Here is a 17125-nt window from a genome sequence, read left to right as displayed (position 1 = left end):
CATGGGCACCCACCATGCCAGCCTTCCTCCCTGTCCCAGGACACACCTGTGCCCACTGCCCTGAAGCCCACGGGCTCCCGGTCCCTGGAGTGAGCTCTCTTCTGCCTTGACCTAGATGCTGCCCCAGGCACGCAGTGACTCCCCACTCACCCCCTAGCCCTTCTCCTGAGGCCTGCAGAGGGGCGGCTGAACAGCCAGTGTTCTGGGGCAGGACGGTGGCTTTACGGCTTCCCGGCCCCGCACAGCCGGAGGCAGCACTGGAGCACTGGCTGTTTTGCCGAAAAAGAAGCCAGGAGGTTCAGGCCGATTGTGCTGCTGGGAAGGTGCGGGTGAGGCAGGAGCTGGGCACAGCTCTCTGCAGAAGCAAGTCCTGGGGGCTTCTTGCTCTGGAGAGGTGTGCCCCAGGGGCTGGAAACACCAGCAGGGCTTTGGGGAGCCTTCCTTTGGGGTGTGGGGTTGGGAGAGCAGAGCCAGCTCAGAGGCCAGCTCCCCACTGAAGACGTGGAGTGTACAAGAGGTTCAGAGGAAATCCATGGGGCAGCTCAGGGTGCTTGATGCCTGGTGAGCCCATTCCCTGCAGCTCTGAGGAGACCAGACGGTGAGCTGCTCACAGTTTGTGTGTGCTTTGCTTGGAGAAGAGGAATAAGAGTTCCTTGATGGAGCAGACAAAGATGTAACAAGATCTAGTGGCTCTAAGATGATGTCAGACAAACCACGACTTGGAGTTAAGGTGCAAAGTCTGAGGGCTGCTATTAGGTATCCATGGAATATTTTTATGTAGGTTGGGATGGGTATGTCTAGAGCTCCCCAAGCACTTTTAAAATGGAATCTGGATGATTTTCTGCTCTGGGACCTCCTCTATCCTGCGTCAGGTTGGAGGTCGCACTAAATGCAGTAGAACTGAGTGCTTTGGACTTCAGTTTGCTACAGTGCTGCATGGTGAGTTATTAGTTAAGATGGAGATAAGTACAGGAATTATAAAAGATTATAGAGTTCCCCAGTGGCTGGTTCCGGGCCTAGTTTTCATTAATGATCTTGGCACACTGAAATGGATGTATTAATGAAATTGGCTGCTGATCGAAATTTGGCAGTCATTGTCAAAAAAACAGGGGAGGACTGGGATATCCTATAGGAGCAGGTAGGCAATTTTGATGGCTGAGACTGTAGAAGTGGGATGAAATGCAATAGTACAAAATGTAAGGTTATGTTGTTGATAGCTAAGAGCAGACTTTTCTGTTGCAAGTTGGCAGCAGAGACTTACTGCTTGGAAATAACAGTGAAGAAGGATGTCAGTGTGATGCAGGTTCCAGTATTAGGCTGTTCAATTTCTGCTCTGGGCATTGCTCTCTCTCAGCTGAGGAGGTGGGAAAGCTCCACAGTCTGATGTGAGCTGGAACCGCAGCTGGTGCCTGCAAGCAGCAGTCTCTAACAGGTTGCACATCTTGGACACACTGGAATCCAGCTGGGCTGAGGGAGAGCCCAGCAGGGCTACTGAATGTGTGAGTATTGTAGGAAGTATTTCACACTTGGCAACACTGGCTGGGGTTTGACAGCCTGTACTGGGGCTGATGTAACCCAAACAGCATCTGTTCTTGTGGAGATCAAGAGATGCAAATGCGTGGGCCTTTTCTGCCTATCAAAGCCCCTTCCACCTTCAAGAGGGAGGAACCTCCTGTTTGAAGCTTTGCAATTATTAGGAGATTTTGTCCTGAAACTCACATAAATAACAGAATATTTGCAGTTGTTTCCCTCCTCCAAAAACCCTTAGAGATGGAGCAAATACTTTGGGGTGTGTGGAGAAAAAAGTTGCAGAAAAATCGCACTGACATGCTTGGTGCAGCCAGTGTGCTGCTAGTGTGGAGCAGGCTACAGCAGCAGTCCTTTGCTGAATGTGCTGCTTCCCAGTGGAAGCTTAATGTTTTCAATGAACTGGCCCATGTCGACATCAGGAGTCTGGCTGTCCGCCTGATGTGAAAACTGGGTGAGGAAGAAAGGCGCAGCGCTGTGTCACTGCTTGCTACTGGAATTGCCCCCCATAAATCCTACTGCTGCTTAACAAAACCTGCTCTGGATAAGGTGATCCTTGTTTTCTCCCACAGTCATGCTACCATGTGGGCCTTCCACCACTGCTGGAGCTTTAACTGTGTATGTATGCCCTCGCTCTAAAGGTGGTCTAGGAGCAGGAGCATGTGGGAGTGCTCAAGTGTGATTGCTTTCCCAGACTCTCCTGGCTTTCTCTCCGATAGACACAAGCTCTATTCATAGGTCCAGTCCAGTAATCAACAGCAAACAGCACTAGTGGTGGACCCTGTTAGTCCTATTCTGCGTGACCAGGTTTGGGTTGAAACCAGATGGAGAGAGTCCATTCTTAGGTGTAAGAACTTGTCTGTGAAAGGAATGCCTGTGTAGTTCTCACTTGCTGTTTAGATGAGAGGGGGTGGCAGCGCTGTGATTTACAGTGAAGCAAACTCACTGAACTGAAAAACTGAAACAGTAAGTTGAAAAACTGAACAAGTAAGGCAGGCTGAGAGCTGAGAATATCCTGGAACTAGGAAAGAGAAACCGTGGCACCATGGATCTGGACAAGAAAGGAAGCAGGCACAGAAAATGGCTTTAGACAGCCACAGCAGCACCAGACATTTGTCCTGTTAGTTGTCTCCTCCTCGGATGAGTGGGACTGCTGTAGGCTCAGGATCAAGTGCTGCCTGTGGTGTCACCTGTAGGGCCGAGGAGAATTAATCTGTTCAAAAAAGGTAACCCCAATGTATAAAGCAAGTGAGATCCATTTTAGCCACCTCATGAAATGATGGATGAAAACTTTTTTTCCATTGCTGCTCTCCCCAAGCAGGCAAAAATATGTCGAGTGGGTGACAAATCTGATTCCAATGAGTGGAAGAGTATAGAGGGACTCAAGGCAAAACAGATTTTAGGTTCCATTCTTTCTGCATATCTGCTGTTCTCTCTCATCAAATATCTCTGAAGTCAGAAGTCAAAGGTCTGAGGCAAGTTTTGATTCCCCAAATGCCTAAACATTTTCTTTCCTGCACGTGGGCTTCACACTCCTTCAGTTGGCCTGAGATTCTTGTCACAGAGGTGGGCAGCAAGCAGCACAGTGTGCCTTGGGAGAAGCTGGGATGTGTTAGTGGGGTGGTGTCTGGGACGGGGACCCTGGGGAACAGTGAGGAGGGACTTGGGGAGTCAGTTCCAAACAAGTGAACCCACTTGTCCTGCTGCTTTGTGGTCTGTCCATCCAGGGTGGCACCTGCTACTGGTTCCTACCTTGCCTCTGGAAGGAACACCTGGCCAGCAACTGCCTGGGGCCACAGCTGGCAGTGCACTCCTAAACCAAGGGTTCCTGCCCTCGTGCTTCAGCATACACTGCCCTGGATGCTATCACACTGCTCTTAGGATGCTCTTTTTCCCATCAAGAAGGCCAGCTGTAAGTGTACATTTGTACTTGGACATCCTGCAGCAGCTACTACAACCTGGGGGCCTCTTGGTATATATGGAGCTGCATTGTTGTGGCAGCTCCTCTGAGGATCAGATGGGAACTAGGAAATGCAGTGATATATCCCCATGACCCTGGTGGTAAAGCACAAGGCGAGGTAGAAGCTGCCCTCTCTACCTCATGAATACTTGAATCTTAAGAGAAGAACTAAGTATCTGGAAGATCATAACTTCATACGAGGCTAACCAGCCTGGCTTCAGAAAAGGAAAATCACATCTCACTTACCAAATTCCTTGAACATGTCAAGGTTTGTAAAGGGAGATAGTATCTTTTATTAGACCAATTGATGTAGCTGGAAAAAACAGATAAGCTTTCAGGCACAGAAACACTTCTTGTATGGTCTTTTTCCATCTGTATCAGTTGGTCTAATAAAAAACTATTACCTCTGCCCACAAATCTTATTTCACTTAATCCTTAGATCAGAGTTGCAGCACAACTACTTGAAAATGTCAGTAAGGAATGGAAAAAAGGAGAGTTATCTGACACAATTTATTTAGACATCTTAAAGTTCTTCACCTAGTCCATGATTTCTACTAAAGCTAAGCAGGTATGGAGTGAGATGGGGGGCCTTTAGTGGAAGGTGCTTCTGGACAGCTGAAAACTTTAGGGTGATGCAGTCAATTTTTCCCATGGCACAGTGTTAACAGTGTAGTCTGTGGTGTGCTACAGTTGTTGAGTGTAGCAGATGAACAAATGGGTGACACTTACTTAGGCTAATGAGGATGGGTGAAGATCCTAAGGAATGTCAGATACCAGAAAAATAATACAGGCAAATGGACAAAGCACTGGAGAAATGTTTATTTAACATGTGGAGCTAAACCCAGATCTACTTACAATTAATCTATGCATCTGTCCAGCCAAGAAAGGGACCAGGGGTTGTTTTATGCAGCTCAGTGGAAATCTCAGCACAACTTAGCTGGAGAGGCATACGTGTAATGATCGCTGAGCTTGTATTTCATCCCTCCACTGAGTGCTCTGGGGACCAGCTGCTCCGTCTGGAAAGCAGTGTTAAAGCTAGAGAGAATTGGGAAGAGCATCAGAAGCAATCAGGAGACTTGGCAAAACCACTCTGTGAGGAGCCAGATCTACAAGGCTGGGATTATCTGCCTTAGTGGGAACTTGACTAATACAGTAAAGAGCTGGAGAAGACAGTGTTGGGCAGTTTTTACCCCGCCCCTGCTGCATGTGAAACTGAAAACTGATCAAAGAGTACTTACATGATGCGTTGTGCTGAGAAACTGTAGCTCCGCTGTCACTGTTAGGCCAAGGTTTCAAGGCTGCTAACGGGGCTGCATATTTATATGGTTACCAGGAGCCCCGAGCGTGGCAGTACACCGCCGGCTGCTTGGCAGAACACCTAGCGGGTGATGAGCCAGCCTTTACCAGGTGTGCAGACTGCCCGCGCCTCCGGCTCCTGGGCCAGACGCCGGGCTGCGCCGAGGGGCCGGGAGAGGCGCCTATGGGCACAGGCCGGGTTCCGTGTATATAGCACCCGGGGCTGGCGTAGTGTCGAGAGGGACAGGCCCGGCGCAGGCCGGACCCGCGGGGTGGTGCGGGCCGGCGGCGCGGCCGCTGAGGGTGGCGGTTGCTGGGGCGGGCTGTCTGCCGGAAGCACCGGCTGCGGCGGCGGATGGAGGCTGAGCCGGAGCGAGCGGAGGCGCCACGGCGGGGGCTCGTTGCCGGGGTGAGCGGGCCTGGGCCGCGGTGCGGCCGCCCGGCGGGCCCGCGGTGCGAGCTGGCTGTTAGTGGGCGCGGGGCGCGAGCGGCCACCTCAGGGCCGGGCCCCGGTCTCTCTGAGGAGGCGCCCCAGGGCCTGTAACCGCGGCCCGCTCGCATGAGAGCGCGGCTGGGGCGGGCTCGGGGCCGGAGGTCCCCGCAGCGCAGCGGCGGAGGCGGGAGACCCGCCCGTGGGCTGCGCGGTGGGACCGTGCGGCAGGCAGGGCTGGCGCTGGCTGTGGGGTGACCGTGGCTGCAGTGCTTTAAGCGCTGCGCAGGGGAACGTGTCTGGTTTCACGCACAGCGTGACGGCGGAGCTGCTGCTGGCGGCTTTCCCCGCTCTGAAGGGGCTTTTGTCAGTAACCATGTGCCCTTTGCTCCTTCGCGTTTCCTCCTGCGCTACAGGTGCTAGAGATGGGCCGTCGCGCCCGGCAGGAGTTTTTTCCAGATGAAAATGCGATCAGGAAGAGTTCCCAGTCTGCTTCTCTTGGAGAGGTGGGTGTCCTGTCAGGAGAACCTGACCCTAATCCTGCTGGTGCCTCCAGTGCACAGTTCTTCGTTTCTCCTGAGAGTCTTTCCCACTTGGTGTGCTCTGTCCCTCGAAATTTGTCTTTAGAGCTGGGAGCCGTGTGACTGCCCTGTCCGTTGGTGTTACCCTCTGCATGAACTGTAGTTTTCACAGAGGGTCATATCTGGGGCTACGGTTTCTCCTGTGTGATCTATGGAGAGTAGTATCAAACAGGACTTAGGGCCTCTTCCTCCTGTACATGCGTATCTTCCATGGGTGTTAAAATATGAGCAGGCATATCATTTTGTGACATTTACCACCGTCTGTGGTAGCAAGACAGAATAGAGGTAAGCAGATGCCTTATTTTTGCTGTTTGCTTTTGCTAGAGCCAAGTGCAGTATCTGAGGTGGTCAGATCATGCTGGAAGCCAGCTTTGCCACATCTGAGGCTTCGTCTTGTGGGTAATAGCATGCAAACTCAGTTCCCACTTGGCTTTGAAGAAAAACTGTTGCTCAGATTTTGTTCTGTCAGTACGTTTTCAAAAGGAATGTGATAAACACACAAATGTATTGGCTTTCCCGAGTCATAGGTGTGTACTGTACAGGTAGAAGATGGTCCGGAGCCCCTCTTTCGCAGGAGAGTGAGGCAGCTCCCCCTCATACCCAGAAACGTGAGATGTGAACCCTTTCCATTCACTTTCTTCCTTTGCGCTGCAGAATGCAAGTTCTACCTGGAAGTTTGCTCTCTCATGTTAGCATGGCTTCTCCACAGGTATCTCCTACTGGAAGGAGCACCTGTGGAGAAACGGATTTTGCTCCCTTATACCTTCAGATGGACAAAAGGGTCATCAGACTTCCACCTTATCAACAGTCATATTTGTCTTCTTTAAATTACAGACCTGCTTTGCCCTGCTGGCCACCCTGGCACTAGCTGTGCTTCAGGCTACTGTGCTCAGAACCCTGGGACCTTCTGTCTTGGGAGTGGCTACTCCCTGGTCCTCTATGCCATTGCAAAACTCTCCGATTACTGATTACTATTCAGTAGTAGTTGTGTCCCAGCCGTCTATGCCAAAGGGGTTTTGTGGGGGAATATCTCCTTGGAGCCCCTGTGACGCTATTGAAAATACGCTGTTATGGCTTAGCTTACAATAATTGAACAGTTGTGGGGTTTGGTTTTTGTTCTGGAGAAAGTATGGCGTTTTCTTTTGATAGGTATAATGGAGAATCATCTCCCACCTATCTATTCTCCCCTCTTTGGTTATGGTGTAGGAGTTCAGGAGGGATTCCATGAGGGAGGTTGTAGAAGGCGTAACTTAAGAAATGGAAATAGCCATGGGCTCTGTAGGTAAAGAAAGTTGTAAAGAAACCGGCTGGTTTATGTGGGTGTAATCGTTGGTTAGCCTCCAGATTAGGGTGGCTCACTGTCAGATTGTCCTCTTACTGGAACTGGCTGTCCTAGTTCAAGGACTGATTCCCTGGTTAGAAAAAGCCCAGGGTTGACTGTAGCTTACTGCCGTTGTACTTTGTGTGTCTTGCTTCATAGCCATTATAATAGCTGGTAAGAGATCATAAAGGCTCCAGTCCTTGGGCACCCCTGGAGAGGACTGAAAAATGGTTACAATCTTAAGTTCAAAAGCAGTGAGCTTTTCAGCAGCAGAAGGGTGAGGCCTTCCATGCCTTACAAGATTCAAATATGTTATTACTGGATCTTAACCACAGGAAGAATGGTTTGTGTCAATAGTCTCCCTTCAGACAGTTCTCTGTTGCTAAATGTTTTTGTTAACTGCAAACCTGGAAGCTACTGGAGAAGAGACAAAATCCACTATAAATAATCCCCGGCCTTTGCTCCAGAATTGGAGGCTTCTACACAATCATATTTGATACCAAAGCGAGCATTTAATAGGACTAATATTGTTTTCCTTCTCCCTACATTGGCAATCACCTTTTACTTTTCTGGAAGCTTGGCCTTGGCTTGCCATCAAGTGGTGGGGTCAGCTGTGATAATGGATGTCTCATTCAGTCATCTGGTCATCTTGAAACCTTTTCAAGGAACCTTCCCAGAAGAAATGCAAAATAAATAAAATAAAATAAATTTTTCTGGACCTGGCAGTAGTGGAAGAGGCCCCATGGAATTGATTTCAGCACAGGAGGTTTTATTCTTGTTGTGGATTTTGAAGAGCAAGGGGTTTGTCTTAAACCTTTGCTACATGCCTACTTTCGCGTGCAGTTTCGCAGTCAGGATAGTGATTCTGCCCACGGTAGTTCCAGAGTGTTAAAACTATTTTAAGATTTACCTTGAAATATTATTTTTTTTTTCATTCCTTGTCAATCCACCCAGTTTCCACCCAGCTCAAATTTCTGGTAGGAACATACTGTTTGTGCTATTGTTCTGGTCTTTTCATGACACTGAACAGTCCTGGAAGTGTTTTCCAGTCAGAGCAGCTTCCTTGAAGGAAGCTGAAAGTACCTGTCCATGTTTCAACATTTGAGCTTATTAAAAGGGAATTCACTTTGAGGGGTGAAAAACTCATTTAACATAATTAAAAAGATCTTTGTTTTGAAGTGAGTAGGCAAGTCATCTGACTTGGAGCATAGATCTTATCTCGTTACTGCTGATCTCTCCTTGACCTGGACTCTGTCTTCCAAAAAGAGACCCTAATCAATGGTACGTCTTCTCAACTGTGTGTCTTTTCTCATGAAAGTGTTGTTAAAACCTCTTTTCCCAGAGCACAACTGCAAGCTCTTGTGCCTTGCAGCCCAATGTACTTTCCCCCAAGCTCCGTGAAAACAGTACAATATCTTAGTATCTTTTCAGTGCCTGTTGTGTGTATGTGTCTCCTACAATAAGTCCCTGAACTACAGTGGTGTAGCTGTAATTCCTCTGACCAAATCTCTGTTTGATAATTCCCATTCCTGTGTGGAAGTATCTGAATTCTCTTCAAATTCAGACCTCTAGCTCCTTAAGGTGCTCAGTAAGGGTCACAAAGCTCCGAGTCTGCCATCTGAGATGCAGAGCATTCCTGCCTTTTCAGAAGTACAAGTACTGACAAACAACACTGCAGCTATGTGTTATTTCATGAGGCAAGAAGGAACATGATTATTTGGTGTAATTGGTGCAGTCATCATCCTCCTGCAGCAAATGCTGAACATGTTCCTGGCCTTTAGAGCTCCTTGGCAAATCAGCAGGCACTTCTTGGGCACCCAGGGGAATATGCTGTAAATGGGAATTCCTAGAGATAAATCTGCTTGCTGCATGCCAGAACTCTGCATTTCAAACATTCATTTTCAGAGGGGTAATTTTTCCACTGGGAGGCCTTTCCCATCCCCTGGCTTGATGTGCTACTTCTTACTCATCTTGATGCTATCAAGTTTCTGACAAAATGGGACATACTCAAGCTGGTCATGTTGTTTGTATAATGTGAGGGGCGATTCATATAATGAGATCTGTTGAAGATCTTTGCTATCCCATCCTACCAGGACTTCTGGACACTTTTATAGAATAAAAGTCAAACCTCTTTCCTGGCTCTAACATCACTGCGTATGACATCCTGAATGCTGGCTTGATGACATCTGCCAAAAAGCTGGCCAGGTTCGGAGCTCTTGAGGAGACTGATTTGGAAAGCTGAGTGGAAAAGCCGTTTTTGTAAAGATGTTTCAGCAGATTTTTCCTTTTCTGTGTCACAGCAAGAGGGAACTGTTTGATGTTCCATAAGAAGTCAGTATGCAAAAATACTGTAATATTATCCTGCTTCCGTAGACTGCTTTCTCTTTATACTAGAGAGACAGGACTCCCCTGGAATCTTGTTCAAGACTTCCCTGGTTTCTACCTCTTACAATCTCAATATGAAGTTGTCAGTGTCTGTCTGGCAGCACTTTGTAGATCCTTTGAGCAGAGACTGCTTTAGTAGGCAATATGTCAGCCTAAAGGATGAGGGTTTTCCAGGCTATGTTGAGAATATCTCCACACAGGTAGGACAGGATCACTTTTTATTGGGGTTTATTCCATAATCATCTAAGTCCCCTGCTGGTTATTTTCCCTGTGTTTCACCACAGCCTGGGGAAAGGCTCTGTGCTTTCGCTTCTGAAAATATGTTTTTCTCTTGTTGTCCTGCTTAATATTTGTAAGCTTGCCTATGTACTTGTGGTCCCTGGGTGATACTGAAAAGTATTTTTGTGCTGTACAAAATACCTTCCAATAGATTAATGTAGGCAGACAAAAGCTTGGGCCACCTCCACTGCATATTGGAAGAATGTTCCCACAGGTGAATTTTGCAAACCAGTGATTCGGGCTTCCACCATCCAGCTTATAAACACTCTGGCAGTGATTCTGCAGGCTGACATCCAGGCATCACTTAAATAGGACTCAGTTATCTAACCCAAGTGAACAGCTACAAATCAATTGCTCAGGTGAAATCGATGTGGAAGATAGCTCAAAAAAGTGGTTATTTAAATGTTTTTCCAAAATGTGCTGTCTAGCTAGATTTCTTTCTGTGCTAGTGCAGTCCTGTACCACTTGGGCTCCCTATATCCAGAGAAGCTTAGGTCAAGCTGTACCCCGCAGAAGCCTTTCTGCTCTCATGTGGGAACAAGTGGATCTCTGGCTGACAGATACACCCTTTGAACAGATTTTACCGGTTTGGCAAATCTGATTTCATTTATGCTGCTCACTGATACAGACACTCTGTACCTCAGCTGCCCCAACATATATGTAGCCTCCCTCTGCCTCTGTCATGATACGACCATGGGATCAGATGACAGCATAGACACTAAGTGGACTTGGATACCAAACCACTTGAATCAGGTATATGTAATTTATGAATCACATGGTTTCCCTGTTCCACAGGAGGGATGATGCACTCCAGAAGAGAAGTCAGGTGGGTTAGTGTAGTGTTTCCAGCCGTCCTGCGTGTACTCCTGGTGCAGGGTCATGAGATACCCTAGACTGTCTCCCTGTGTGATTCTGAACACTGTAATTTCTAGGATAGTGTAGAGATTACCAGGTTCTTTATTGCTTCTTTGCATTTGGTGCCTAGCAAGTGGTTATCACTACTGCTGATGTTGGCAGTCTGCTCATCAGAAAGACAAGCTGCTTTCCTTGAATTACTCATCTACCCCATTAACAAAGCTGTTCCCTTACACTACAGGGTTAGCTAAAGTTCATCTACTAAAGCTAATACTGTTGTCAGCTTTGCCTGTCTTATGCTAACTGCTACAGCTTCTGCTTCCAGTGGAGGATCTAAGGTTGCCTTGAGAAACAGTAGCTCCTGGAAAACAGGCTGCAGCCTGCTACAGTATATAACACCTATTATGACCAGTCCAGCATAATTTCTGGTCTCTGTCATGGTTGCAGAGCCTATCCATAGAAATTTTTCTAGTGTCCTACACACCTGAATAATTTGGGTTTTTTCATGCTATGGGGAGATGGAACTAAGTCCGTTCTCCCTGTCATGTGGTTGGTTGTAGTGTGCAGACTTCCCTGCCACTGCAGTCAGCCCTGCTTTGTTTTGTATTGAAATTGGTGTATGCATAAATGACCGTGGATATAAAAACCTTACAATAGTGGGATCAACTCTGTACTTTGTTCAGGTGGGTTAGGTTGCAAAGCATGTACTGCAGGACAGTATTGTGTACAGTTCTGGTGTCCTCAACATAAAAAGGGCATGGAACTGCTGGAACAAGTCCAGAGGAGGGCCATGAGGATGATCAGGGGACTGGAGCATCTCCCATATGAAGATAGGCTGAGAAAGTTGGGGCTGTTCAGCCTGGAGAAGAGAAGGCTGCGTTGAAACCTCATAGCAGCCTTCCAGTACCTGAAGAGGGCCTATAGGGATGCTGGGGAGGGACTCTTCATCAGGGACTGTAGTGACAGGACAAGGGGTAACGGGTTAAAACTTAAACAGGGGAAGTTTAGATTGGATATAAGGAAGAAGTTCTTTACTGTGAGGGTGGTGAGGCACTGGAATGGGTTTGCCCAAGGAAATTGTGAATGCTCCATCCCTGGCGGTGTTCAAGGCCAGGCTGGACAGAGCCTTGGGTGACATGGTTTAGTGTGAGGTGTCCCTGCCCATGGCAGGTGGGTTGGAACTTAAGGTCCTTTCCAACCCTAACTATTCTATGGTTCTATGACAGCCATTCATACCAATCTTTGAGCTTTTTTGTGCAGGCTTCTGTAGTTCTTCTAACTTCTTTCTCTCTTTTTCCCCTCCTGATCCTTTTAGGATGAAGACTCTGAAGAAAAGGTTGACCATGTAAGACTAAAGGCTTTCTAGGTAGATCCTGGCTCCTCTGAAGGGGATTAGTAGGACTCACCTATTCATATGTCTGGAGATTACCTTAAGAGGGGACTCTTGTATTGGACAATAAGACAAAGTGTGCATCAGATGCAGTGCCTTTCCTGCACCCTTTGTTCCAATTGCTGACAGGTCTTTTGTTATCTTTGGAACAGCTGTTCTTACCAGCTACTGCATCTTGTTCTGCGGTCACAGATGTATATGTGGCCATTGGAATAATACTCTATTTTCAGTTAAAAGTCAGGGCATCAATTAACTAATACAGTACAAAACCTTACTGAGCCTAGATTTGCTGTCCAGTAGGGTCAGCTTGCTCATACAAATGAAAACTTCCCTTCAGGGATTATGAAGTCTTGCTGGTTCCCCAGAGGAGGAGCCCAGCCAGTAGTAACAAGGGTGTGTGCCTTTGTATTTTCTGAATCTTTCATTTTTTGTTATTTTTTTTTTTCACCAACACTGGAATGCTAATACCTGTGGTTAAAAGGGTGGCATAGTGCTTCTTACCAGGCTCCTGTTACACAGAGAAAAGGAACATACATGCCCTTTCTCACCCTGCCGCAAAGCTAAAATCCATCTTGGCATTCATTTGGTATAAGCCAGGGTGGTGCCATTCAGAGCAACCAGAGAACAAGCATGCATTTCTGTTAAAAATCTTTGGACTAGTTGTCTTGCACTGTTGCTGACCATGGAATTGGTGTTGTCCAGTTTTTCTGGGCTAGATTTGCTGTCTGTGTATATTAGACGATTAAAGCATCCTCTCCCTTACTCTTAATTCCTTCTGTTGAAGCACCAGCCAGTACTGGTAGCATAGTAGATTCATTTGTGAAATTTAAAGCCCAGAAAAGAAACACGTATCACCCATCTCATTAATTCTGGCCTCAGAAGAGTATGCTCATCACAAGGAGTTAAGACTATTCAGATTAGCTCAGTTTTCTCTTGGTAGTGCTAGAGATGATATTGTAGGAGAGATCCACTGGGTTTATTTGTCAGTGATGGATAGTTAAAGACTATGCCCAGAGCACTTTTCCATTTATCGGTTAAAGAGGCCTTCCACTGATGGGTATAGTTTTGGGGACTGGTTACCCAATAGGAATTTTTCCTGATAATTGATCTAAACCCACCCCCACCCCCCTGAACCAGTCCTTACAGTCATTTCACTGGAACTAATTCCACCTCCATACAGTGCCCTAAATCATTGATTCCCAAGGTCTGCTGTACTAAGTGGTGGCTGGTCACATGCCACAGGCATCTTCTTGCTCCTGGCTGCTAAATTTCATTAAAACAACTAAACCGATGTGACTCTTTCACATGAGCAATTATTGTTGCTTCAGGGATGTTATGCAATGGTGCCTGGCAAGGAGATTTTTCCTTCGTATGAAGTGATCCCTGCTTTGAAACCCCTCTTGTCTGGATAATTCCTGCACCCTTATTCAGGCTTATGCTCATGGTCTCACTTTATAGTATTTTTGCATTTTTTAATGCCTCTGAAGGGTAACAAAATGGTTAACTGAGTGTTCAGAACTCTTACTGATCAGTAAGCTTTTTATAACTTAAAATACTATATGCTCACAAACTTCTGTTAACTGTATTGTAAGTCTTTTCCAAACCAGTTATTAGTGGAACTTTACATTATAAAGTGTGATCCAAAACTTGCTGCAGTATATCCCTCCTTTAGTCATCGCCTGGCCAAGCTGAAATACTTGGCTTCTTGAATCATTTGTCCGAAGTTGGCCCTTTCGTCCCCCTGATGGCTCATGTAACCCTTCTCTGAACTCCCTTTGGGCTATGCGGAGTGTTAACAGTCTGAACTCTTCATGGATTTGGTCCCTTTCCTCTTGCTGTGCTGAAGATACTCTGTGGCTGCCTGAATACCAGCAAACAGCCCCATCTGGACTTTTGATGTGAACGTACCTGCTTAGGTCCTGCCCTCCAGCCATTGCCTGCTTGGAGACTTGTTTTGCATCCCCTGGCAACCCACTCATTTTGGATCTGAATTTTTGCCAGGTGAATCACTCATTTGGCTGCACCTTCCAAGGCTGCCTGGGACATGTAGCCAAAAGGCTTTAAGGCTGATCAGTGGTATAATAAAGGGTGTATCCTAATATCTCAGTTAATTTGCAGAGGCAGAATAGGCAGGAGGAGTATGAACATGGCTGTGAGCCAAAATTTTGCTGGGTACTCTTCCTGGCCTTGCCACGGATTTGCTCTGGGGCCTTGAAGAAGTCCCTCCTCTATTTTTCTTTAGTCCCTGTCTGAAAGGAGGACTAGAGCTTTATGCAGGAGAACTGTGGGGATTCCCTAAATACAGATCCACAGGGGGCTCTTGATCCCTTACACTCATAGCAAAATCTGGAGCCTGTATTAGGTGCCTGTGTAGTGTGTGGACAATCTCAGGATGGGTCTGGGGATCTATTGGGATGATAAAAAGTGGCTGGGAACTGGAGTGTGTCTGAAACCCTGGCCTTCCATGGAGATCTGCCCCATTCTGAGAGCTCTGGGAGCACATGCCCCTCCGCTAGCAGTGAGTGATCCTGATCCCTATCCTGTGTTTTGTTGCCTTCAGGAGTGGAGCAAGGTTTTTCTTTGCATTCAGGGACTTCCAGGGATGGAGGTGTTCATTTGGATGTTGAAGCCACATGCTTTATACATAAAGATTAAACTCTCCATCTCCTTTCCGAGCAGCAAGATACCGATTTTATTGTCCTTTTCCTCCTACTGGGAGATGTATCAACTCATGTTTATACTACATCCCTGGAGAATATTGTATGTAATGACAAAGCTATGAGCTGTTCTGGGTCAGAGAAGGCTCAGTCATTTCTTCTGAAGCCACCCTGCTTTGCAAATGGAACTGAAAGAACTTTGGGGCTGCAGGGAAGGACTTTCTGACTGAAGGAAAACAACATTTGAGTGGGAAGACATCTGTATCTGTCCTAATGAATGTAGCTGTTGTCTTGTTCTCTAGTTGTGCTTTGGTCCTTCATTTACTGAAGCAGGGACAGCAACTGATTTGTGACTGTTAGATAGATGATTGCAGATTTCTGTGGCTCTGTATCACTCAAAGATCGAGTGACAACATGCTTTAACGCAACAGTTGGAAAGATTTGATGGTCTGACCTTTTCACAGCTAGCACCCAAGTCCTTCTGTAGTTCCCAAAAACAATTTTGGTGGAAAAATGGGGAGATGCTTTTTAGGTTAAGACATGTCAGGAACAATTGTTTTCAATGACTGTTGGAAGAACTATCCGAAAAATGTAAGAACCTGAAGTATGAAGCCAACTGTGGACTTAAATTGCTAGGTTGCCCAGTTCAGTGGGGTTGCTTGAGTGAGTGTATTTGCATCCTAAAATATAGCACAGAAGGATGCAGAGATCCCCTGGTGAGAAGCAACCTGCCCTCTGCCTGGGGAGGTACCAGTTTGGTTACCGTAAGTACCTTAAGCTAGATCGTTCCAGACTCAAGCTGACTCACATGGATACTGCTTGCAGGTGTGTCTGCACCTGTGGTGTAGACATGGCCTCGGGCTTGATCTGATCAGGGCCTTTAATCAAACTGGTATTTTCCTGACCCAGTTCTTACCCTCACACAGTGGTTGGCACCCAGCTCCACACTCTCATTCCATTGTCTGGTCTGGTTTGGATCTGCAGAGCAGCCACCCTCCAAGTACTCTTCCCCACATCCCTGGAAACTTAGGAATATGACACTGAGGAGCCCAGCACTGGCTACACTCAGCTGGGTGCTTTCTGGGGGACCTTATTTGTGTAAAAATAATCACAGTCATTTAGGCACTGTCATGCCACTCTAGTTCAGAGAGTTCATGACTGAAAAAGTTGTGTGTAATTGTAATGCAGTCCCTTATAGCCCTTTTTGTATTTACAGCTTACATTGCAGTAAGATCTAGAGAGCGTTGGTGCGTGAATAGGACAAAAATTTCCTATTCCCAAAGACCTTATGGTCTGACAGCATTGTTTTTCTCTAGTGTCCTGTTGTCCCCTGTGATCTTCAATTTGTGGAAGAGCCCTCACCAGGGGCATTTTGTGTGCTGTGCATTGCCAGGGTTTTGCCTTCTTAGGCATACAATTTGGAGTGGAGTAGATAGCACTTGAAGCAACTGGAATCTCCGAGAACCTGGGAGGGTTCTTGTGAGACAGAATTTCCTGTAGCTGTTGCACATTGTGAATGCCCTCCCTTTTGCATGCTTGTCCTGGGCTGAGCTGAATTTGTCCCTCCATATCCCAGAGTTTCTGTCATCTGTTTGGATTCTTGCATTCTGCAAATAAACACCTGCCACCAAAGGGAACCAGCATCCAAGGAAGCATTGGCTTATTTACCTGCTTCCATTTTACAGGGATTGTTTCTTTTTCCCCAGTGGTCTTCAGTTGCTTGTAGACATGCTGGACTCCCAGCCTGTTCCTGGGGACCGCTCAGCTGGAAGGTGGCCAGATTCTCCAGGAGGAATCTCAAAAATGCAGCTGAACTTTTGTTCCCTAATTAGGCCAACTTCCCTAGTGTGAGCCCCAGCACTGCATGGCCTGGCGCTCCCCAAGGTCTTGCACTGCCTCTCTCCCGTGCACCCCGAGTGGCTGGCCAGCAGGGCAGTTATTTTCAGCTTTCTGAGCTTATCTACTGGCCTTTTGATGACATCTACTGAAATAGCATTTCTAGTCAGCCATGTTTCCCAGCCTTTCTAGACGTATCCTTCCTGCTTGGCTACCTTGATGTGAATTAGAGACAATCCCATTGAAAATAGTACTATTCAAAGCTTTTCCATACATTTATGCCATGCTTTGAGTGCTCCTGGACCCCACCTGAAGGCAACAAAAGAACTGTAGGAGTGGTGGAGATGGATGTGGGAACATGTCTGACAGTATGTAGCACTGGGTGACAGCAAACTGAGAGATGCTTAGGAGTACTGGAGGGGCATCTCCCTCTTAACTATGGGTTGTGAGAGCATTCTGCCTTGGCAACTCCTCACTCAGAGAGTCAGATTATTGTATGCTGCTTCACTGTTTTGATGCAGTAACTCCTGAGACAGGTTAAGCCAAATGCTGCAATATGACAGCTTTCATAGCTGCACATGTAAGCTGACTAGCTAGCTGACCATTAT

General features: G+C 47.0%; 1 protein-coding gene and 1 long non-coding RNA gene across 4 annotated transcripts in view; one reads left to right on the top strand and one right to left on the bottom strand.

Moving 5' to 3' along the window:
- Nucleotides 1-4284: 4284 nt before the first annotated feature.
- Nucleotides 4285-5412, bottom strand: LOC136017624 (uncharacterized). Its single transcript, XR_010614017.1, has 2 exons — nucleotides 4726-5412; nucleotides 4285-4522 (listed from the first exon to the last, which is right to left on the bottom strand). It is a non-coding gene; the product is annotated as an uncharacterized LOC136017624 (long non-coding RNA).
- The window catches only part of IFT43 (intraflagellar transport 43), a 48297-nt gene continuing 35931 nt past the window's right edge, over nucleotides 4760-17125 (top strand). The window contains exons 1-3 of one of the 3 annotated variants that reach the window (XM_065686060.1): nucleotides 4760-4894; nucleotides 5630-5719; nucleotides 11950-11979. In XM_065686060.1, the coding sequence (XP_065542132.1) occupies nucleotides 5639-5719; nucleotides 11950-11979 (111 nt within the window). In that variant the 5' untranslated portion in view covers nucleotides 4760-4894; nucleotides 5630-5638. Of the gene's footprint in view, nucleotides 4895-5089; nucleotides 5193-5629; nucleotides 5720-11949; nucleotides 11980-17125 lie in introns of those variants that run through there. The other 2 variants (XM_065686058.1, XM_065686059.1) reach the window with 2 other exon arrangements.

Source organism: Lathamus discolor, chromosome 6 (assembly GCF_037157495.1).
Source record: "Lathamus discolor isolate bLatDis1 chromosome 6, bLatDis1.hap1, whole genome shotgun sequence".
Lineage (NCBI taxonomy): Eukaryota > Metazoa > Chordata > Aves > Psittaciformes > Psittacidae > Lathamus > Lathamus discolor.
This window is presented reverse-complemented; position numbering and strand designations above follow the sequence as displayed.